This window comes from Schistocerca cancellata, chromosome 4 (genome assembly GCF_023864275.1).
Source record: "Schistocerca cancellata isolate TAMUIC-IGC-003103 chromosome 4, iqSchCanc2.1, whole genome shotgun sequence".
Classification (NCBI taxonomy): domain Eukaryota; kingdom Metazoa; phylum Arthropoda; class Insecta; order Orthoptera; family Acrididae; genus Schistocerca; species Schistocerca cancellata.
The window spans coordinates 182,669,026-182,694,513 of record NC_064629.1 but is presented as its reverse complement, the minus strand read 5'-3'; the positions used below and the strand labels follow the sequence as shown (position 1 = coordinate 182,694,513).

Sequence of the window (25,488 nt, the reverse complement as noted above, 5' to 3'; positions counted from 1 at the left end):
TTGTACCCCAACTCCTGTAAAGATTACAATCAATCAAAAGCTGTTTCAAGTAGGAACCACATTTATCTGTATCCAGTTTAAAGTATACATACATGTCCATTTTTAAGTCAGTTCACTGCAACTCCATACTGCCACATATCTCGAACATCAAAATATTTGGCTAAAAACTTTCATCATTCGCGATTTTCTTTTCAATGCTGTGACTTGCCCTATCTCATCCACTGATAATTAATATTGCTAGTTAATTTGAATGGTGCACTCCATCTGCTGTGAATGGTGGTTATCAGTGATTTTCACTCATCAGGTCATTGTTTTCAGTACAAAGTGCTGAGAAGACTAAGCAGTACAAAACTAACTACATCCACAATTTGTATGTTGGAGTAAATGCTTGATTTTCCTGCACTGAAATTGGTATAGTTTTAAATAAATGTGAAGTTCAAACTGGTTTAAGAAGTCTGTCTCCCTCCCACCCACCTGCTCCCGCTTTTCCCATGAACATCAAAACATTTCATTTTCACTGCCTAAGACCCTCAAGACCCCATTTATACATATCCCCATTTTATTAGATACTAGTATTTCAAAATTGCACTAGATGTGCTGTGAATATGCTGGTGGAATAGATATGAGTATTTACCAGACATAGTTTTGTGAAGACATCTTCATCAAGCTTAATAAAACCACAATGATTTGGCATTCCACATGCTTAATAGACTGAATTTCCAAAGAGACATCAGAATTATATACATTCTAATGCATATTTTCAGTTATAGTATGATGTACTATTCTGTTCTAACAACTATTGGACACATTCTTTGTTGTTTACACAAGCAAGTCTCAATCTTTTGATGTAAGTCCATGTTTCTACTATATTATATGCCAGTTGGTTGGTTTTCAATCACAACTGTTACTTGAAGTGCCAATAAATTCTCCTATATTGCATGCCTACTGCACCACATGGAAGAGTAGTGTCCTGCCACCACTTATGGCATCTTTTTAAAACAGCTTCACACTACATCACAAAATTACACATTTTCTCATGAACCATCCTAAACTGTAATGATGGTAGGTGACTAGATTTATATATTTTGAAGCATTTTTGTCCTGTTTTTAAACTATCTGTAATTTTTTAAATTTTCTTTTAATGACACATGAAGCTTTGAGTTGTAATGGGGCAAATACGTCACAACTCCAGCTAGTTACTGGTAGATCCCTTTCATGATCCTTCCCCACCCCAAACCCTCTACATGGACACACACACACACACACACACACACACACACACACACACATAGAGTTTTTGTACAATAACTTCTTAACAGTCTGTCAGTTGGACTTTCATAAGGCTTTGCTTGACTTGACTGTACGTCAAAAATCCAACCAGGCTCATAATGTGTGATATCTGATACGTCATCCTTCAAGATTTTCATTTTGGCTGATGATATTTTTCATCTAAGTGATCAAAAAAGTTGGAAGAAGTATTAAAAACTCTGAACATTTGCTGCTGACAATATCATACTGATCAACAGCCAGATAAGACATACAACTGAGAGGATTATACAGTAATTGGTTCCTGTCAAACAGTTTGGTTCTTGATTTTACAAAACTTCATAGCATACAATTAAATGGTACTGATCAACAGTTTGCTTAAATGTATCTGAATGATCAGATCCTAACTGTGGCAATGTTGTGGTTGAGATGCTGGCCCTATATTCAGGAGCAGCTGGATTAAAATTACTGTCTGACCACCCCAACTTTCTGATTTAGGTTTCCTGTGTTTACTTAAATTGCTTCAGTCAAAGCCTACAATGGTTCCTCAAAAGACTATTTAATTTACCCTCTCCTCTCCCCACACCCATACCCATGACCACTTTCCAGCTTATACTCCATATAAATCATGTTGACACAATGACTAATCTTCCTTGTGCTCTTCTTTAACACCTGAAAATTTGTTTGCTGAATTCCTCAGCGTGCAAAGGGATGACAAACTAAAACTGAAACAAAGCACTGATGAGCCAATTGAATGTAACTTTGGGAAACCCATCATCTGTGTGGGTGTCAGCTGGACATGACACCATTTTACTATGCACCTTTTGTTTTCAGTTTGATTACAGTCTGACCCAGGAACTTATTTTTGGAGTTTCTTGTAACTTCCCAATACTAGTCCAACATCAATCCCAAAAAAGTTATTGAAGTTCTCATTCATTTGAGTAAATCCTATAATGGTTAGTAGGTGTTGTGTGTGTTTCTCAAAAGTATGCAGATGAAAGGTTACATTCCATTTCATTTATTAATTTATAGTGGTTTTCGTTAATAATAAGTAGTCCTTTATGTTTGGAAGTAACTGTGGAGATGTAAAGCCACTTCATGTATTTAAGTCCTAATGTGAGATTGAGAATAGTGATCTTTATTCTCAAATGAGACTATTCAACAAGTTGTTGTGAGATGCAAAACACTGATGTTAAATCCAGTTTCTTAAATTCATTTCTCTATCCATCCACAGAAAATATATTTTGAATTGATGTTGAGAGACTGCACACACAAATTTATAAAATTATTTACAAAAAAGTGACATTACAGACAAAAGAATAGAACATAGGGTTTTGAAAGCTGAAGAACACAAACAATTTTTCATCTGAAGCAAATTCAATCAATAAAAATTGTTGAACTGTGAGACAGAAATGTTTATCAGTAATTATATCCAGGTGGTAAAATAAATATTGGTACTGACCGATACACATAAAAGTAAAAGTACACAATACTATCTTAGCTTTCAGATCTTTCCATCATTGGGAAGAAGAGGAGGATGGTTCAAGGCAGGTTAAAAACGGAAGGCCAAGTTACTGAGCTCCCAGTCTATGTTCCCTGCTCTTGGGCCCAACTAATTGACCTATCTTTTCTCCGCCTTATAATTTTTAGAAATTCAGAGATAAATTGAAATTATATTCATCAATCAGTGACTAAAGTGCTTGAATGTCTAGACTCTGGGATTGCAAATTCATAACAGTATAACAGGTGACAATAACTGCAGAAAAATGAATATCAGTTCTAACAGTACATAGTTAATATTCATTTGAAGTTTCCAAATAAATAGCAGCTGAAACAAGAATAATAGAAGCTTCTCTTTAGTAACATATTCCAAGGTTTAATTCACAACCTCAAACATTTTCTTCCATGTTTAGACATGTGGAACACTTTGTTAATTAATGCATATTATTTGAAATTGTAAATAAATGCAACTTATGTTATGACCATCTTATGACAGAGAGATTGTAACACTTTTGTATTACATTCTTCTTAAAATTTGTGTCTGAAATCACTGATGCACTTTTAACAGCTTTCTGTGACTTCCATTCTTGTTTTCAATTGGTACAGGTTGCATCTGTTTTATTGGAACATGGAGCATCTCTCACAGCTACAACAAAGAAAGGCTTCACACCACTTCATCTCGCTGCAAAATATGGGAACATGAAAGTTGCAAAGCTTTTACTTCAGCGTGATGCCCCTGTCGATGCGCAGGGAAAGGTAAGTTTCTTTTGTTTGTGGTTTGAATGACCTTTTGTAGATCTGTGTGAATACTATATCACTTGTGATGTTTCATAATCGACTGATGATAGAGGAGTGAAATACTGGTCTCTTTATTGAATGTACAGCAAATTCAATCCCTTTGCTACTGCATAATTTAGTTCATCCATAAATTCCCAAAACTGATATGAGCAAAAAAAATAAACAAACAAAATAAAAAACAAAGTAAATAAAATAAAATAAATTGCTATGAACAGAATCATGTTCAATTGCTTTAATAAAGCTATATCTAGTTCTGTTCACAAACACTGCCTAATTTGAGTGAAGGGTGAACAGGATGTATTTGTTTTCTTTTTATCAAGAACTATTTTAGAAATTTACTTCACTTCTCACACTTTTTTTAATTTCTATGTGATCCTCTTTTATTTGTTTGATATTTGCATAGTGTATTTGTCAGTGAGTAGTTTCTATTTTTCTCTTCTAACAGGAGTCATTTCAGTATTTCTTTTCTTCTTCTTCTAATCACACTTTAATAAAATATTGTAGGTTTTCTTTAACCATATGTCTGAATTTGCCTATATCTCATCAGTTTTCTTCAAGATGCCACACATTTTGCTTCACATTGTTGAAATAAACTTATTATTGCAGACTTAGCTGTATACAGGGTGATTACTGAAGCTATGCAAATATTTTAATATGTTATTCTACAAATAAAACTAAAGAAAAAAGTTCATATAAACATAGGTACACAAATGTTTAGTTACAAAGTTATGGCTAATAAAAGATTTTGTGTGAAATTTAGCAACTTCGATAATATTAAGCCATCACAAAACTGTATGAGGTTAACGTAAAGCATGATTTCCATTTTTTTTTTGTGAATCTAATAAAACATGTCCCAGATGTCTGTCTGCAGTAGTTTTCCAGAACATCCAGAGAACCAAAGAACTAATTTCATAAAATTTTTAATTTATTTACTACTTAGCCCAATTTTGTTTTTAAGTTCCAGGCAATTCACTGAACAATACAGAAAACTAACTCTTTTCAAGGTTAAGAAATGTCTGGCACAACTCACTAACAGTTGCCAACAATGACAAACATTTCTACATTATTAATAAAAAGTAAACAAATTTACTTGTATAATAATCCTTGCTTCTCTGGATGTTCTGGAAAACTAATGCAGATACATATCTGGAACCTGTTTTATTAGATTAACTACACCAATAACCACAAAATAAATGGAAATCATGCTTTACTTTAACCTCATACAGTTTTGTGATGGCTTCATGTTACCAGAGTTGCTAAATTGCAGGCAAAATCTTTTATTAGCCGTAACTCCATAACTAAATATTTGTGGACCTATGTTTATATGAACTTTTTTCTTTAGTTTTACTTTTATGATAACATATTAAAATATTTGCATATCTTTGTGAATCACCCTGTATATTGTACCAGTTATGAGTTTCTTCCCACTCCATTCATATGTGGAGCACAGGAAGGATGATTGTTTAAATGCCTCTGTGCATGCTGTATTAATCTAATCTTGTCCCACAATCTGCATGTGAGCAATATGTAAGGGGTTATAGTATATTCCAAGAGCCATCAGTTAAAGCTGGTTCTTGAAACTTTTTCAGTAGGGTTTCTTGGGATAGTCTGCATCTGTCTTCAAGAGTATGCCAGTTTAGTTTCTTCAGCATCTCAGTGAAACTTTCCCATGGATCAAACAAATCTGTGACCATTTGTGTTGCCATTCTCTGTAAACAGTGTCTCCAAAGCACGTGATGCTGTAGGTCTGACAAATGTGCCTTGTGATAAGAACACATGTACAGGATTTTATTACAGACACTCTTCATCATGTGATGCACCTAGTCCAATTCATAAACACTATTATTAATAATGTCCTGTTCCAGGCTACTCTTTGGTGTAATATCTACCTATATATCTCAGTTAATTGATCCTTCAAATCTGCCCATAATTTATTTAGAATTCTTGAAGTTTATTTTCAGGACCACATCATTACTGTTTTTATTAATTAATTTATTTCTGCCTGGTAATATTCATGATTAGAGAATTCATGCTGTTGCCAAACATGTCATACACCTCTGCAAGTTCCAGATAATCAACATGCAAAAATCTGGGTCAATGTCCAATTTTACACTGATCTTCATGTCTTTCTTTTAAGCTCGACATCTTCCTCAGGTCTTTAATTTCTTTTAAATTAGAGTGGAAATGTTTTTGCTCTGTTTGATAACATATTTAGTATAAGATTTTTCCAAGATTTTACCCATTAACTTCTCTTAGTTAGTGAAAGAATGCTTAATCAATGGAACAGAATTGTCATTGATTTTCCATTCATTCAGGATATGTGCGAGTAGTTCTCATTGAACTTAGTTATAGATGTTCTTAAAATCCAATCCACTGCTGAATCTTCAATCACCTTATAACTTATGGTTACACATATAACTGAAAATCTCAGTTTGGCATAAATATGCCCTCATGTTCTCTTCTACTTGTACCTGTATTGTCTTTGACTCTGACATGACAGAGTAATAAGTTATATGTGAATAATAGTTACCATTATTATTCTCATACTTGTCAGGTTCAGAAATATTGAGTCTTCTTACTTTGTTGTGGGTTGTCTGTTTGACTTGCATCTTACATGATAGATACAAGATGGTTATTTCATATAACTAATTTGGTACCAGTTTTCACTTTGATTCACTTATCCAACATGAGCCATAATAGAAACACTGAGTTAAATAAAAATGATGAGTTAATTTCTTGACTTCAAGTAAATATATTTAATTTCACTAATGGCACTTTTTGTGAGTCAGTATACGAAGTTCAAACATTATGATGTAAAATGCTGATACTTTTGATACAGATGATCCAAAATGAATGAAAAAGTTTTGTGTGTTTGGATAAGTAATTTGATATTATGAGAGAATATCATCAGAGGTTCACATATGATACTTGCTACACTCCCACTTCATTTATATCTACATCCAATCTGTGTGTGGCACAAGTAGTGTGTGATAGATTATGTATAACATGCCAATATCTTTTCTCTCCCCCCCCCCCCCCCCCCCTCTTCCCTCACACACTACCTCTTCTGCTCTTAGATAATGCATAGGAAGAATGAGTGTCCATATTCCTGCTCCTAATCATAGCTTGCTTTGTTTTTAGAATAAGTCTCCAAGATGCAAAACATCTACACACATCAAAAAAAGTTTTGTATCACCATAGTTCCCAGAACTCCTGAAGATAGATGTTGACTGCTGATATTGTATCACAGACACAGTTCCTTTGACTGTTTGGAGATGTCACTAAACCTGCCAAAAGGTCTACACAACCATATATGAGCAGTGCCTGTTAGATGGAGGGGGTCCGACAGCTGATCAGTTCCATTCATTCCACCAGGAAGAAGGTACACGGTTAGTGTTGTCTGTAGTTCAACCATATCTACATGGTCAAAATGCAGTTTGATCATGTCCGCATTGTTACTTTGTGCCAGGAAGGGCTCTCAACAAGGGAAGTGTCCAGGCATCTCGGAGTGGACCAAAGCAATGTTGTTCAGAATGGAGGACACACAGAGAGACAGGAACTGTCAATGACATGCCTCGTTCAGCCACCCAAGGGCTACTACTGCAGTCGATGACCACTACCTATGGATTATGGCTCAGAGGATCCCTGACAGCAACGCCACCATGTTGAATAATGCTTTTTGTGCAGCCACAGGAAGTTCGTGTTACGACTCAAACTGTGCACAATAGGCTGCATGATGCACAACTTCATTCCTGACATCCATGGCAAGGTCCATCTTTGCAACCACAGCACCGTGAAGTGTGGTACAGATGGGCCCAACAACATGCTGAATGGACTGCTCAGGATTGGCATCACATTTTCTTTATGAATGAGTGTAGCATATGCCTTCAACCAGAGAATCGTCTGAGACATGTTTGGAGGTAACCTGGTCAGACTGAATGCCTTAGACACACTGTCCAGTGAGTGCAACAAGGTGGATGTTCCCTGCTGTTTTGGGGTGGCATTATGTGGGGCCGACGTACATCAACATCTACATCTACATTTATACTCCGCAAGCAACCCAACGGTGTGTGGCGGAGGGCACTTTACGTGCCACAGTCATTACCTCCCTTTTCTGTTCCAGTCACATATGATTTGCGGGAAGAACGACTGTCCTAAGGCCTCCGTATGTGCTCGAATCTCTCTAATTTTACATTCGTGACCTCCTTGGGAGGTATAAGTAGAGGGAAGCAATATATTCGATACCTCATCCAGAAACGCACCCTCTCGAAACCTGGCGAGCAAGCTACACCACGATGCAGAGCGCCTTTCTTGCAGAGTCTGCCAATTGAGTTTGCTAAACATCTCCGAACGTTATCACGGTTATCAAATAACCCTGTGACGAAACATGCCGCTCTTCTTTGGATCTTCTCTATCTCCTCCGTCAACCCGATCTGGTACGGATCCCACACTGATGAGCAATACTGAAGTATAGGTTGAACGAGTGTTTTGTAAGCCACCTCCTTTGTTGATGGAGTACATTTTCTAAGGACTCTCCCAATGAATCTCAACCTGGAACCTGCCTTACCAACAATTAATTTTATATGATCATTCCACTTCAAATCGTTCCACATGCATACTCCCAGATATTTTACAGAAGTAACTGCTACCAGTGTTTGTCCCGCTATCATGTAATCATACAATAAAGGATCCTTCTTTCTATATATTCGCAATACATTACATTTGTCTATGTTAAGGGTCAGTTGCCACTCCCTGCACCAAGTGCCTATCTGCTGCAGATCTTCCTGCATTTCGCTACAATTTTCTAATGCTGCAACTTCTCTGTATACTTCAGCATCATCCGCGAAAAGCCGCATGGTGGACGTGGAAGGCACCGTAATGGCTGTACAATGCATGAATACCATCCTCCGACTGATAGTGCAACCATACTGGCAGCATTTTGGCGAGACATTAATCTTCATGGACAAATATTCGCACCCCCATCATGCACATCTTGTGAATGACTTCCTTCAGGATAATGACATCCCTCGACCAGATTGACCAGTATGTTCTCCAAACGTGAACCCTATCAAACATGCCGGGAATAGATTGGAAAGGGCTGTTTATGGACGATGTGACCCACCAACCAGTCTGAGGGTTCTATGCCAAAACACCGTTGAGGAGTGGAACAATCTGGACCAACAGTGCTTTGATGAATTTGTGGATAATATGCTACAATGAATACAGGCATGCATCAATGAAAGAGAACATGCTACTGGGTATTAGAGGTACTGGTGTGTATAGCAGTCTGGACCACCACCTCTGAAGATCTTGCTGCATGGTGGTACAACATGCAATGTGTGGTTTTCAAGAGTAATAAAAAGGGTGGAAATGATGTTTATGTTGATCTCTATTCCAATTTTTTGTACAGTTTTCAGAACTCTGAAAATCAAGGTGATGCAAAACTTTTTTTGATGTGTGTATGTTTACTCCTACATTCTGTTGCTTTTTGTGTCAGATTTCAAGTCTGATTAGACAAGAATCTCACTGCTTTTCTTTGAAGTTTTGCTATATCTTACATTAACCCATCTTGGTGACTGTTCAAAACTTAGAAATAATCCTTGTTGTGGGTTGGCAGGACGCCAACACCGTGTTACTAGAGGAAGCCGAAAGGCACGTGTTTTAGCTCACGCAGGCTGGTGTGAGGTCTGGAACAGGACAAGGAAATTAGAATTTAGAAAAACGGATGTAGCTGGTGGAATACTTAACTTTAATCCATTAATGATGAGCACCGCTCTTGACTGTACATGATTCAATATCAATAGTAACTGGTAATGGCGCCTTGCTAGGTCGTAGCAAATGACTTAGCTGAAGGCTATGCTAATCTATCGTCTCGGCAAATGAGAGCATATTTTGTCAGTGAACCATCGATAGCAAAGTCGGTTGTACAACTGGGGTGAGTGCTAGGAAGTCTCTCTAGAACTGCCGTGTGGCTGCGCTCGGTCTGCAATCACTGATAGTGGTGACACGCGGGTCCGACGTGTACTAACGGACCGCGGCCGATATAAAGGCTACCACCTAGCAAGTGCGGTGTCTGGCGGTGACACCACATTCCTCCACCACAATTTGGCGTACGGTTGTGGCATAAGGCTTCTGCCCGCCGTGGGGAGGACCCCATGTTGACATATGCGACGAGGTGGGGAGCCTAACAACAGGTGAGGCTGTGCCACCCGCACCCTGCCATTCGGACCGCGGGCAGCTAGGAAACGCCTGAAAACCTGCTCCAGGGTGCACGCCAACATGCGGTGTATGTGCCCGCAGAGAGACAGGAGGGGCCAAAGGGTCGACCTCCATCGGGCCGGGGCACCCGACAGGCGAAGACAACATACGGTCCGGAGCGGGCAAGAGTTCCAGGTCAGAGGACAACTGGTCACGGGAAGTGATTGGCGGCGCGTGACCCAGGGAGGCGCCCGGCGGTTGCAGCAATGCGTCAACTGCGGGCGTCGCCGGCGGGAGAACAGGCGGCGGCGGCGGCGCATCGCCATGGGACAAAATGGAAGGCAGCGTCGGTAACACCTGGGGCTGAGGTGAGCCAGTAGATGGGTCCCCAGGGCGCTGACCGGACGGCACCCTCACTGAAAGCAGATGGGGAGCAGCAGATCTCATGCGACAACAGAGGCGCAGCTAATTGAGATGCCGTCGCACCTCACCAGAGGCCCCCAAAACCAGATACATAGCACGGCCGAGGCAGAGAAGAATGCGCCCTTCGAGCCAACACCGTGAACCTTGATATTGGCGGTAGTAGACAACATTGCCTGGGGCAAAAGCAGGTTTCTGCCGCTGCACAGGAACCTGATGCGGCGGATGTAGCAAAGACATCAAGGTTCGATGAGGGCGACAGTGGAGCAACTCAGCCGGCGAGCGACCATCTCGGAGCTGAGAGCGATACGAGGACAAAAAGAGCAATAACGCGTCCTCCGGAGAATGCGACTCTTTCAACTTCAACATCTGTGACTTGAAAGTCCGGACCAATCGTTCAGCGGCACCGTTTGACTGTGGCGAAAACGGCATGGACGTCAGATGTTGAATACCATTGGCCTTGCAGAATGACTGAAATTCTGCGGACATGAATTGTGGGCCATTGTCGGAAACAATAGTCTGTGGAAGACCTTCAAGGCAAAAGATAGCAGATAACGCTTGGATGGTTGCAGATGACATCGTGGAAGACATCCGGACAACAAAAGGAAAATTACTGAATGAGTCTACCACAACCAACCATTGAGCATTCCAGAATGGATCAGCAAAATCGATGTGTAAGCATTGCCAAGGGGAAATGGCTTTTGGCCATGCAAAGAATTTCCACGGTGGTGCTGATTGTTGTTCAGCACACACCCTGCAAGAAGAGCACATATTCGTAATCGCGGCATCGATTCGAAACCAAGTACAGTGCTGACGAGCAAGTTGTTTCGTTCTCACTATACCCCAGTGTCCTTGGTGGAGAAGCTGTAAGACAGAGGAATGTAACAGACGTGGGACCACGACCCTGGACTGATCATTATCAGAACGCAACAGCAAAACACCACGTTGAACAAAAAGTCTCTCTTTGTGAGCAAAAATTCGGCGAACCGACAGGTCCCCGATCCGTGATTTTGACAAGGGCCATTGCGTAGCAACAAAACGCAAAACGGTAGCAAGGACAGGGTCAGCAGCTGTGGCTGTAGCTACACGACGAAAATCAATCGGAAACGATTCGACCACGTCATCGGTTTCTGAATCAATGAACATGCAAGCAAGTTCGGAGGAATCGAATGCTCTATCCTCAGCAACAGGCAAACGGGACAACGCATCGTCGTTTCCGAGCGTTTACTTTCAGTTCCAAATGTGCATTATAGTTCTTAGCGCAACCAAGCCCCGTGCAAAAATGTCTGCAAATTCTTCACATAGACGAGAAACACTGTCGGAAGGCACAGTCTGGTTCACTGATAGGACCTAATTTACTATAGACAAGTTAAACAACTGAAATAAATCGAAACCAAACAAGTTCACTGCAGAAGAAGAACGAAGGACATAAAATGACAAAAGTTTTGTTTGTCCCTTGTATGTTGCAAGAAGGCTGCACTGTCCTAACACAGGGATCACGTGACCTGAATAGGTAGTTACCAGTTGCGGCATGCAACAGAGGTGTGCCCAGCAGTTTGTAAGTGTCTTGATTGATCAGTGAAACTGCAGCCCCAGTATCAAACTGGAATGGTATCACTTTGCTGTTAATGTCCAAGTCCACAAAAAGTTTATTGCCCTGCTGACGACAAGAGCGACTGTCTCGTGCAACGTGAACTGACACTGGTACAAAATCACTTGCGACTTGACGGGAGTTCCGGCGATGTCGACGCACACTATTTGTGGGATGAACACAGTCACTGTTAGAGAGAGTGACACTGGCCGGAGTGGAATGAACTATATGAATTTCCATGGGCGAAGTTTCGCGAGCCTGAGTATCCTTGGTTCGATTCCGATTCCGGCGTGAAGCAAAGGCCCTGGAATGATTTTGAGTTTCCGATCTGAGCTTTTTCTGGCAAACACTCTGAACATGTACTTTTTTATTACAGTAAAAGCAAATAGCTTGGCGTGACGGGCAATTCTCATGTGAATGTCTAGTAGCACACCGCGGGCATGATTTTAGCACTGCATTTGCTTGCCAGCATGGTACACGTGGCTGAGAGCCTGGCGGCAATGGCGCGGCCAGGCGAAAGGGCTGTTTACTGTTCCACGCAGCTCACCCGTCGGGCCGGTTTACCTGACACACAGGTGGTGAAATTTCAAATGAGTCCTGAGCAAAGTCAAGTGAGTCCTGCTGATCCAATATGTCCATCACTTGTTGAAGGGAGGGATTGACTAGTTTCAAAATCTGTTCCCTTATACAAACATCAGAAACGTTCTGTGCAATTGCATCATGCACCATAGTATCTGAATAAGGGAGTCCACATTGACACTCAAAAGCACAATCCCTAGTAAGGCCTTGCAAGGTTGCAACCCACTCCCAATTCGTCTGACCTGCTGTACGTTTTGTACGAAAGAAGGTATACCGTTTGGCTACTACATTGACTGATTCTTTGAAATATGCATCTAATGCAGACAAAATTTCATCATAGGACAGAGTTGCTACATCACGTCGGGGAAATAATTTGACTATCACACGGTACGTGTTCACCCCTACTGAGGACAACAAAAAAGGCTTCCGCTCGTTACCTTGAATTCTGTAGGCGGCGAGATGGAATTCAAATTGGCATGACCACTCCGTCCAGCTTTTCAGTGCAGCATCAAAAGGACGAAAAGTTGGTGCAACTGCATGTTGTGGCTGCATTAGTGGTGGAGCGGCAGCTGCCACATCGTTTTGCATTGCACGTTGACCCTGGACGAGCTGTCCTAGGGCATTCAGTAAGGCCTGCATCTGCTGATTCTGTAAGCGATAAAATTCGGACAGTACATCTGGAGATGGTGGCAAAGCCATTACACAAGTAAATCAGGGCAGTATAGTTAAGAGCGCAGTATTGCCTCGTCGGCAATGTTGTGGGGTGGCAGGAGAGCCAACACCGTGTTACTAGAGGAAGCCGAAAGTCATGCATTTTAGCTCACGCAGGCTGGCGTGAGGTCTGGAACAGGACAAGGAAATTAGAATTTAGAAAAATGGACGTAGCTGGTGGAATACTTAACTTTATTCCATTAATGATGAGTGTCGCTCTTGACTGTACATGATTCAATATCAATAGTAACTGGTAATGGCGCCTTGCCAGTTCGTAGCAAATGACTTAGCTGAAGGCTATGCTAATCTATCGTCTCGGCAAATGAGAGCGTATTTTGTCAGTGAACCATCGCTAGCAAAGTCGGTTGTACAACTGGGGGGAGTGCTAGGAAGTCTCTCTAGACCTGCCGTGTGGCGGCGCTCGGTCTGCAATCGCTGATAGTGGTGACACGCGGGTCCGACGTATACTAACGGACCGTGGCCGATTTAAAGGCTACCACTTAGCAAGTGTGGTGTCTGGCGGTGACACCACAATCCTCATGTAGATATTAGATATGGATTTGTAATTAGCTTGCTTGGTGGATTAATAATACTACCACAGAATTCTTCCAATAAATCACATTATGACATCTAGCTTCTGCACAACTACATTTACATTTTCATTCCCTCTTGAATGTCTTTGGATGTTCACCCATAAATATTTCATCTTTGTGACTTATTATAGGGATTTATTGTTGATTTATAGCCATTTTTTTCTAGTTTTGTTCTCTGACAGCTTGTGATCTTCATTAAGTAATAAGAGCAATATACAGTTGGCACTAATCTCCTCATCCTTTCCAGTCAATATTGCACCTCAAGTATTTGCACACAAAAAAATATATACAATAGACTGAAGTGTGTACTGATAGGGATTTCCTGCATGTTTATGGCTTTTCTTCACACTAAACAAAACTCAAATGACTCTTTTTTGCCATATTGACTATAATGGGTCCTTATCTTGTAAACTGTAAATATTATATAATCACTTTACCCATCTAAAACTTTGTATTTCACTGTATAATAAATTAATATTTAGAATTATCAACTGTTGTTGTTGTGGTGGTGGTGGTCTTCAGTCCAGAGACTGATTTGATGCAGCTCTCCACACTACTCTATCCTGTGCAAGCTTCTTCATCTCCCAGTACCTACTGCAAATTACATCCTTCTGAATCTGCTTAGTGTATTCATCTCTTCATCTCCCTATATGATTTTTACCCTCCACACTGCCCTTCAATACTAAATTGGTGATCCCTTGATGCCTCAGAACATGTCCTACCAACTGATCCTTTCTTCTAGTCAAGGTGTGCCACAAATTTTTCTTCTCCCTAATTCTATTCAGTACCTCCTCATTAGTTATGTGATCTACCCATCTAATCTTCACTATTCTTCTGTAGCACCACATTTTGAAAGCTTCTATTCTCTTCTTGTTCAAACTATTTATTGTCCATGTTTCGCTTTCATACATGGCCACACTCCATACAAATACTTTCAGTAACGACTTCCTGACACTTAAATCTATACTCAATGTTAACAAATTTCTCTTCTTCAGAAACACTTTCCTTGCCATTGCCAGTCTACATTGTATATCCTCTCTACTTCAACCATCATCAGTTATTTTTCTCCACAAATAGCAAAACTCATTGACTACTTTAAGCATCTCATTTCCTAATCTAACTCCCTCAGCATCACCCGATTTAATTCAACTACATTCCATTGTCCTCATTTTGCTTTTGTTGATGTTCATCTTATATCCTCTTTTCAAGACACTGTCCATTCCGTTCAGCTGCTCTTCCACGTCCTTTGCTGTCTCTGACAGAATTACAATGTCATCAGCGAACCTCAAAGTTTTTATTTCTTCTCCATGGATTTTAATTCCTACTATGAATTTTTCTTTCTTTCCTTTACTGCTTGCTCAATATACAGCTTGAACAACACCAGGGAGAGGCTACAACCCTGTCTCACTCCCTTCCCAACCACTGCCTCCCTTTCATGCCCCTCGACTCTTATAACTGCCATCTGGTTTCTGTACAAATTGTAAATAGCCTTTCACTCCCTGTATTTTACCCCTGCCACCTTCAGAATTTGGAAGAGTGTAATCCAGTTAACATTGTCAAAAGCTTTCTCTAAGTCTACAAGTGGTAGAAACATAGGTTTGTCTTTCCTTAATCTGTTTTCTAAGATAAGTCGTAGGGTCAGTATTGCCTCATGTGTTCCAACATTTCTATGGAATCTAAACTGATCTTCCCCGAGGTCGGCTTCTACCAGTTTTTCCATTTGTCTGTAAAGGATTCGTGTTAGTATTTTGCAGCCGTGGCTTATTAAACTGATAGTTCGGTAATTTTCACATCTGTCAGCACCTGCTTTCTTTGGGATTGGAATTATTATATTCTTCTTGAAGTCTGAGGGTATTTCGCCTGTCTCATACATCATGCTCACCAGATGGTAGAGTTTTGTCGGGGCTGGCTCTCCCAAGGCTATCAGTATTTGTAATGGAATGTTGTCTACTCTCGGGGCCTTGTTTTGACTTAGGTCTTTCAGTGCTGTGTCAAACTCTTCACACAGTATCATATCTCCCATTTCATCTTCATCTACATCCTATCAACTGTTAGTGTACAATAATACAACTAGTTCTGTGAAGGTTATATCTGTGTTCATTGGTCTCAAATGTATCTTGTAGCCGGCCACAGTGGTCTAGTGGTTCTAGGCGCTCAGTCCAAAATGGCGCGACTGCTACGGTCGCAGGTTCGAATCCTGCTTCGGGCATGGATGTGTGTGATGTCCTTAGGTTCATTAGGTTTAAGTAGTTCTAAGTTCTAGGGGCTGATGACCACAGATGTTAAGTCCCATAGTGCTCAGATCCATTTTTTGAACCTTTTTTTTGTATCTTGTATTCTAGTAGCCTAAGACATATCTGATCTTTGTGGAACATATTTTAACAGAAAATCAATTCATGCATATACATTATAATATTCTACACACTGTTAATAAAAGTAGAAAGATGACAGTACTGGAAATACTTGAAATCAATAGACATCTGATGTAGAACACTAGTGCATTTCTAAATCAGTGATCATTATTTCCTTTTCCTCCTCTCTTAAGATGGGTTTAATTTAGGCATCTGTTAGAGAAACAGATTAGAATATTAAATTAAACTGTATTATTTATTTTTAAATGTAAGTAATTTGTTGATTGATTTTAAATACAACTCATCACAAGTTAAGAACCCTATATCTGTGTTATTACAATCTCAGTAAGTGCACATTATTTGATATATATTTGTGACATTCAATTGTCACCTCACAATGTTCCAAGAAGAATAAAATCAGTTTGTAAGTGAGGCTAAGTGATATTAGCAGAACATCAAGAAAGTATTCATTTTATTTTTGTTATTGCTGGCATGTTCTGACAGAGAAGCCAGTTAAAGATATTCAAAAGTTTATTTTTGATAAAACACCTCCTCTGCTGTTTTTTTCTATTTTACAGCCATTCAGATTATAGTGAGATTAAATCATGTGCTATTTTTAGTGTTTTAGTTTTATTTATTATATTTGTGAAACAGAACTCACTTTCATAGAAGGTGGTACCTTTTCCCTTTTCTTTCACTATAAGTACTCTACATTCTTAATATCTAAAGCTGTAACTGGAATGAGATGGTCATTTCAAGCCACTTTTAAATATAAAGCTTTTGTGCTTGTTTATAAAATTTGTAATGTTAATTGTGTCCTCAAGTGGGGTTGGACTGAAACAAATTCTTGCAGCAAGAAGTTCCATTATTTTATTTAAAAAAGTGGATCTGAAATGTTAAAGTGTATCACTAATACATGCATTAGTGTCTAATGTGATCTGTTTTTATTGTTCTTAGAATGGTGTTACACCTTTGCATGTGGCTAGTCACTATGACCATCAAAATGTTGCCCTCTTGTTGCTCGACAAGGGAGCCTCTCCACATGCCACAGCTAAGAATGGCCACACACCTCTTCATATAGCAGCAAGGAAGAATCAGGTATAAAATGCTCAAAATAGATAGCTATATTAGTACTTTGTTTGAAATTTCTCTCCTGTAATAGAAGCAGATAGGGGAGTAGTGACAAATTTAATTCTGTCCACATTGTTGCTATGACTAAGTTATTCTTAAATTCCTGTTGTTCTGGATGATTCAGCTAAGTTGTTCAGCTCAAATATATCTGGAATCATTTAAGATATCATAATTCTGCTTTCACCCAGACAAATCATGAGAAAGTCTTCACTAAAGAACTTATAGTCTATTTTCATATCTGTATTGATTATAGAGATATTGCTGTTCACTTCACTTTTTCATATGAAAATATAGTCATTTCTGCTGCCAGTATTGTAGTTCTAAAAGATATGACTTCACCTGAAATTATTTTCCTAATTTTGGAGGAATAATAATATTTAGAAATTAGAATTTATCTGTTGTGAACATGGAACTAATTGCTGTCTTATGTGGGAGTTCGTGATTCCATACCAAATAAGGAAATACGTCATGTCACAGAAGCAAGAGACAGAGCGTTGCAACACCACAAGACTGGTATAAAAGGGGTTCAGAGGAAATGTAGCTTTCATTCTGTCTGTGTTGTTTGCATGTAGCTGAGTGCCAATTAGTTTGAAGGAAATAAATGTCTTTCACAAACCAAGAGAAACTAGATATATCACTGTTTTATGGAGAATGTGGAAGGAATGTGAAAAGAAGAGTTGAGTTGTATGCATAAAAGTATCCTGACAAATGGTGTCAACCAGGAGTGACAGTTCAGCACTTGTTCGAAAGAATTATTATTTTAAGGGCCCTGGAATACTGTGCAAATGCCTTTCATCCAAATCATGTTCCTCTTGACCAACAGATTATCCGGAGGCACTGCAGAAGACATATCAAATTCTGTCACTCAATTCTGATGTACTGTAACAATGACAAACTGCCTATTGGCTTCTGTCTCGGGTTCTTCGGCCGACGTTCATCTAATGATTTTTCTGACGCAATGGAGGGTGAAGCTTTGACAATGCCAGCCATTCGTGCTGGCGAAACGTCAGAAAAATCATTAGATGAACGTCGGCCGAAGAACCCGAGACAGAAGCCAATAGGCAGTTTGTCAACAAGTGGCCACGAAAGCCTTAACAATTTTGTACTGTCACAATAATAGAGTCTTTCTTCAGATAATTATTTTTCATATGAAAAGTTTGGAAAGCTGAATGTAAGAAGTATGCATTATTGGGCCACAACTGAAAATTTGCTGGCTGAAGCAGGTTGAAAGTCAGAAACACTGGAGTGTGAAAATTTGGTGTAGGATTTATGGAGACAGTGATTGGTCCTTACTTTCTTGAAGAAACCATAAAAGATATAGTTTCATAACAAAGTGCTACTGGCTCTCCTAGAGGAGGTACCACTTGAAGAACATACATGTATGTGGTACCAACATGATGGGTGCCCATTTCTCTAGATGCTTGCAGCTAGGAAAGCACTCACCCAGTCCTTCCCTAGTTGCTGGATAAGACACAGAGGTGTTGTCAGTTGGGCTGCACATTCACATGTTTTGGGGTCACTGGACATTTGTCTCTGTGGTAACCTCAAAAATGAAGTCTACATACAAGTTCCAATTAACCAAGATGATTCAAAACTTTACACCGTTGCAGCATGTGGAATGACATTGAAAGAATTTCTTCAGTCTGCCCAGAAGACCTTCCACCAATGACTTGAATATGTATTGCAATAGGCAGTTGGCATTTCAAACCTTTGACAGCATAAAAAGGAATTTGAAGGAAGTTTTCACAACTACATTCTTTTGTGATTTCCTTTTTGTTGCTCTTGCTGATGTAATTTTGCAATGTAACTGTGAACCTTGACATTAAACATATGACATAAACTTATTATTTAACAATCATTATACCTCAATTCACTGTTTTACAAATATGTTAAACTTTTGATATACATTTGTTTTCAAGGCTCTGGCAAAAACAAGAACAGAACTGTTATTGTAGTGATAAATCCTACTTATCCATCTTTGGCTTTAATCATGGCAGTGCACTATGCTGCATAGAGCACATATGCTTTACAACTGTTTCATGGTTTCTAATTTTCACATTAAAGGAGAATGATTTTTTTGTTGATGATGACTGCAGAGAGTTGATATTTCATCTGTATCTTCTGGTATCTAGTGCTGTTTGCTTTTCTGGTCATTCCATTCATTTTAATTATTTATCACAGGTACTTAAAATTTTGAACATAGTTAATTTTCCCAAAATCTTTTTAAATAATTCAGAGAACCTCCATATTTGTCATATATTTCGTCCTGGATGGCAAGATTTGTTGCCATGCTTTCTCCAATACTCTTCCAAGGATGTTTATTTGTGTGTTGGCTGGTTCTATATCTTTGGTAGAGGTATGAGCTCATCCACAGAGGCCAGGCTGTTAATTTTGTTTCCTTTGTGTTTTGTTCTTAGTTTTATCTGCTGATTTATTCCAGCTCTTTGATATAATTCCCTATTCTCTCATGATTTTTTCCAAAAAACTATTATAGAGTACAAGGGAAAGTCCTTCCCACTGTCAGACTCCTGTTTTGATTTCAAACATTCCCCAAATTTGACCTTGTAATTTATCTTTTCATTTCATGTTCATGAGAGAGTGTTTAATCAAATTCAGTACTTTATTATCTAATACAAAGTCTTTTAGTGTAGAGAACAGCATTGCTCTGTTGATAGAATTTCAAATTTTTCTTTCTTTCCTTCTTTTTTTAAATCCATAAAGGTGATGACATTGTGTAGTGCAGTATTATTGATCAGAAATTGAAGATTTGTTCCACATACAATCTTCCCTTTTAGAAACCTCCCTGATATTCCCCTACATGTTTTCAGTTTGCTTTTCCATTCTTCCTGTATTTCTTCTGTATCCCAAATCTTTAGAATTATGTTGTGTAAGATCTTTTGTAGGTTTTCACGTGCTGTTTTCCACATTCCCACCAATATGCCAGTTTTTCAGATACTATATGACTTTTTAATTTTCTGATAATCCCTTATGTTTCTTTGAAACTGGAGGGTGAAAATGGTACAACATGGATTTCAGATTATAGTAATGTCAGACTTCCTTTGGTTTTTCAAAGATGAGCAGTTTCTTAAAATAGTTAGCTGGCAGTTCACAGTTTTCTGTGTTGCTCAATGCTGGTTCTCCATTTCCTTTCCTGAAGCATAAACTTGGAGACTGACATATCTGTAGCTCAGTCTTAAATGTTTTATAAAAGTTTTTTGCCTTTTTCTTCTGAATTCGTATTACTATGCTTTGTATCTCTTTTTATTATTCAGTGCATATAATTTTACATATAAAGTTGTATGTTATATTTCCTTCTAATGATTTCACATAAAATTTGTATGTGCATTTGGACTAGATACATATTATGTTTAATGTCTACAGATGTATAAAGGAATGAATAAAGTAAAATAAATAAACTGATTATAATTGCTTCATACTGAATGATCTTCAGGCATTTCTTAATATTTTGGCTGTTGGCCTCTGTATTTCATTGAAGTTTTGCTAGTTTCATGCCTGTATCATATTATCTATGGTTTTATCATAATCTGTCTTCATCTATATCTATTTCAAATATCCTCTCAGAGGAGTCACTTCTTTGGCATAGTACTAGAAGAAAAATTTTCTAATTCAATGTTCCAGCACTGTGGTTACTTTGTTCTTGGCCATTTGATTGTAATTCACCCACTCATCTCTTCATTATTTGATGATATTGTTTTCTTATTATCAAAATTATAGATTTTCTCTTTTCATTTTGTTCTGTAACACAACCCTTGGACTAGTGAGAAATACATCCAGATTATAAATACTAATAGATGTTCATTACACAGTAATTGTGGTAGACAGTGAAGGAATATGTTGTGCACAGACTGTTCCAGTTACCTTTGATAATATTTTATTTACTAGTGTTATATTTGGAATCTTCTAACTAACACCATCAAAATTACTCACTGTTTAATTTTCACACTGTAAAAATTCTTAATAATGTTGTTAACCATTAAGAGAGATCTTTCCTTAACATTTATTTTTCATTTACTCAGAAATGTGGAACAATCCAAATATATTTTTAGGAGCAAAACCAACAAATAAAAAACGTTACTTAATAACATATTGATATGCTCACTGTTCAACAGTGATTAACTTGCATGCAAACTAAGTACATAGCTCTCGGGAGCTGTTGAAATCCATCTTCATCATTCACCTCTGTCCTTAACCCTATGGAGAATATTGGGCTTTGGAAATGAGTCATTTATGCTGTTATATAAAGTGTTACTGGCACATATGTAATTGATGTATCTTCAAAAGTAAGACATATTAAAAAATACCAAACTTCAAGATTTATTTTTCATATCTATTTTAGTTCTTCGATAGATTACAAATTTTTAAAACATGATAGTGGAAAGTATAATTAAATTTAAAAATAGTGCAAGGTGAATTAATGAGTAATTGCTAATTATCCTTCCAGAAACAAGTGTGAGATAAGTTACTGAGCAATTTCTTCTTCTTGAACGTCCAAAATTTCTTACTCACTCAACAAACATGATGTATTTGTAGCAGAAACTGTGAACTCTAATGAGTAATGTACAAAATTACATCAATGTGATTCTATTGGCTTAGCCGTTCATGATAGCAGGTGTTAAATTTGCTAACATTTCTTTCAAAATAATGTTAGAAATTGACAACACAAGGCAGCAGCAGACAGATGACAGGTACTGAGATGTCCAGTTCTCGTTTACAATAAGCCCAGTTTTCGAGTGATAGATGGCTTGCACTTTGAGAAAATTGTGACCCAACCTTAAAACCCATTAAAAATACTAATATTTGATTCATAGCATTTCCAATAGCATTTTAAAAAAATATGAAAATGAAATCAGTGTAATAGAGACTTTAAATTTTGTGTCTGTTATTGCAGATGGATATTGCTACCACTTTGCTTGAGTATGGTGCAAAAGCAAATGCAGAATCAAAAGCTGGATTCACTCCTTTGCATCTGAGCTCACAGGAGGGACATACAGACATGTCCACTCTGCTAATAGAACATCAGGCTGATACCAACCATAAGGCAAAGGTACAGTCACAATATTAATATTTAAGCTTTTATTTCTGTAACATTCTTGTAATATGTGATGCATTTAGTATTTCATGTAAAATACCAGTTCAAAACAACCAAATGCAGTTTCATCAAAACGAAAATTCATTCATGAAAACTACAAAATTATAATAAACAATTGATGTCTAGTACTTATGTTCTAAAGGTCAAATATTTAGTATTGTCAATAGCTATGTATAAAAGGACATGATACTGTCTCATCTTTTAGAATCTGTTCCTTCCTCAAGAAGGAGAAAGGTGTAGATCAAAAAGGTTAAAAAGCGAGTGCACATCAGTCAGAACCCTATGTGAGAGGGTCCCACCTGTCATGAGGATAAGGGGAGACAATAATGAAGAGGGACTGTAGAGAGTAGGAGGTTATAGATGAGACACTGGCAAACAATGAGCCAGCTTCAGTCCATTAATTATGAGGATGGAGTGAGAAGCAAAGATGGATCAGAGGAAGGGAATTGAATAGTGTAATTAAGAACTAGGAGAGAAAAGGGATAAGAAAATAAATAAATAAGAGAGAAAATATTAAAATAATGAAAAAAAAAGAGAAGCGGAATGTATTAACAGAGTTTAACTCCAAGTGGATGTTGGGACATGAGCACATCAGGCAGACTGTGAATAGCCTGTATTGTGTCACAGGCACTCACTGAGGAACATCTTCAGCAACAGGGCAATCCCATTCCCTGATGCACACATTTCTGAACCCATTTGTGTACTCAAGCAGATCAGTTGGGTTCATTCCTGTATAAAACGCCATGCAGCAGACTCAAGTTAGTTGGTAAATGGCATGTGTGGCTTTAAAGTTGACTTGCCTTTGATATGGTAGAATTTTGGAAGTCCTGAACCCTTATCCCTATCCTGAAGTTCCTACATTTACAATCATACCCCCTGTAAAACCTGCCACAAGCAGCCACTCACTACAGGGGCCTCTCCAGTAAATCCTACAATATCAGAGAAAGACAAATTCAAGAAGTCACATGAGACATTTATCCACCATCTCATGTCTGCCACACCGTGTTTTATATAGGGAAGACTGCCATTAAACTGGCCAAGTGCACAAATGGACACGAGACCTGTCTGCCTCAGGGAAACCTGGCACATGGTAATGTGACTTAAGGACCAGTCTGTTATTTGGATCCTCCCACCTGATACTAGTTTCCACAGACTCCAGAGACAGGAACTCACCCTCCAAGATACCCTTGTGTCCTGACACCCTAGAAGAGTTAACCCCTGTTGACATGTTCCCTCTCTCATTTTCCATTGTTATCATCTTTTTTTGTGCTTATTCTCCTCTCTCCTCTCCCTCTCTGTCCCTTATTTATTTATCTTCTTATCCCTTTTTCCACCTAGTTCTCATTATACTTTTTATTTTTCTTCCTTTAACCCATCTTCACTTCTCCCTCTCTCCTCTAATTATCTCTGGAATGAAGATGGCACAGTGCCTACCAATTTACTATCTTTGATCCACTACACTCTATGATGCCTCTGCTTTCATCTCTGTTTGCTCTTGTCATCATTCTGAGGTCTCAGTGTCTTGCCCACATCTCGTGGTCGTGCGGTAGCATTCTCGCTTCCCACGCACGGTTTCCCGGGTTCGATTCCCAGCGGGGTCAGGGATTTTCTCTGCCTCGTGATGGCTTGGTGTTGTGTGCTGTCCTTAGGTTAGTTAGGTTTAAGTAGTTCTAAGTTCTAGGGGACTGATGACCATAGATGTTAAGTCCCATAGTGCTCAGAGCCATTTGAACCATTTTTTTCTCAGTGTCTTGCCCTTCTCTCTTCCTTCCCCAACTTATCCCTTTCTCCTCCCAAAGGTAGGAATTAACAAGCCTGGTGCCATGTACTTCTATGTGTTTTTATTAGCTGTCCTAATTATTTCACCCCTGTAAGAAAGTACTGACCACTAATTCCATCTCATGGCTGTATTTTATAAAAAAACTGATAACTTGTAATCACTTCTCTACTATTCTGTTTCTACTATATTACAGATAATATTGAAAACACTGCTATCTTATATTTCAGAATGGTCTGGCGCCACTACATTTGTGTGCACAGGAAGACAGGGTAAATGTTGCAGCAATTCTGTTAAAGAATGGAGCAGAGGTTGACACAACAACAAAGGTACGATTATCACTTGTGAAATTTGATTATTCCATGATATTTCCAGAAAAAACCTGCAATTGATGCTAACTGTCTACAAGTATTCTATAAAAATAAACAAATTTGTTTGAAATGAGAATGTTAGCAGTTCAGATATTGCAATTAAAAGTGTTATATAGTCTCAGTATGGAGTACTGAACTGGCTGAGACCTGTGGATGATTTTCATTTGGCTTTACATGTAGTTTATAAGTGGCATAAAATTTATTTGTCACCTGATACAAAATATTTGATGGTGGTGTGAAATTAGTATTTTATAATGCCAAATGATATTCCATTAGTCATACCTTGAGATTTTTGTAAGTAATTACCATTTTTATCTTAAAAACATGAAGGCATTTTTAAAAGAAATTTATTGTTACATAGAACTTCTTTTTAGTACAATTTTCATCAGTATTAAGGTACTCATTATAAGAAATTGCGAACTTCTGAATTCTGTTCTAATAAAAATCTGCAACATGAGTTGCTGTCCACTGCTGAACTGCCATTTTGATGCCATCATTTTTTTATAGTGCTGCTCTAAATGTTGTTTGAGTACAGTATCAAGTGGTAATCACTAGCTGTAATGTAGTCTGTTCAAAACTTTACATCAGCCTTTTATGCCGAGACTTCAGTGAAGACAAATGATCACCCATTTCGCATTTTATTACGAAAATTACAACAGCCATCTTAAAATTCCCTAATTTATATTCTTACCATTCCACCACTCATAGCATTATCTCCATAAACTTCATTGATCTCTTAATGAATTTTAGTCACTTTCATACTTCTTGCATACAGAAAACTGATTGCTGCACATATCTCTCAGCATGATTTTCAGTTAAATAAATACAAACTAATAAATGCTTCCCTTATGGCATCTGTGGGTAGTCAATAAATGAAAGAACTGAGAGGGCATACCTCGATACTCTCCATAGCATGCTGCCATGATTCAATTATCTACGTATATTATGACCCACCTCCTTTATGTTTAAATTTGCAGGACTGTGTCAGTATTTTCAACCGTGTAACTTATAAACATATATATATTTTTTCAGTGCTTGTTCTGCACTTAGAAAAATTTATGGTAACTCGTTAGCCATCTTTATATACATCTC

The 25,488-nt window shown here is 38.4% G+C and overlaps 1 protein-coding gene across 5 annotated transcripts in view; it reads left to right on the top strand.

The window, feature by feature from the left end:
* LOC126183202 (ankyrin-3-like) overlaps window positions 1-25,488 on the top strand; it is an 892,753-nt gene that overhangs the window by 367,319 nt on the left and 499,946 nt on the right. For all 5 annotated transcript variants that reach the window (XM_049924971.1, XM_049924970.1, XM_049924973.1 and 2 more), the window contains 4 exons: window positions 3,373-3,522; window positions 16,965-17,105; window positions 22,048-22,203; window positions 24,256-24,354. In XM_049924971.1, the coding sequence (XP_049780928.1) occupies window positions 3,373-3,522; window positions 16,965-17,105; window positions 22,048-22,203; window positions 24,256-24,354 (546 nt within the window). The remainder of the gene's footprint in view (window positions 1-3,372; window positions 3,523-16,964; window positions 17,106-22,047; window positions 22,204-24,255; window positions 24,355-25,488) is intronic.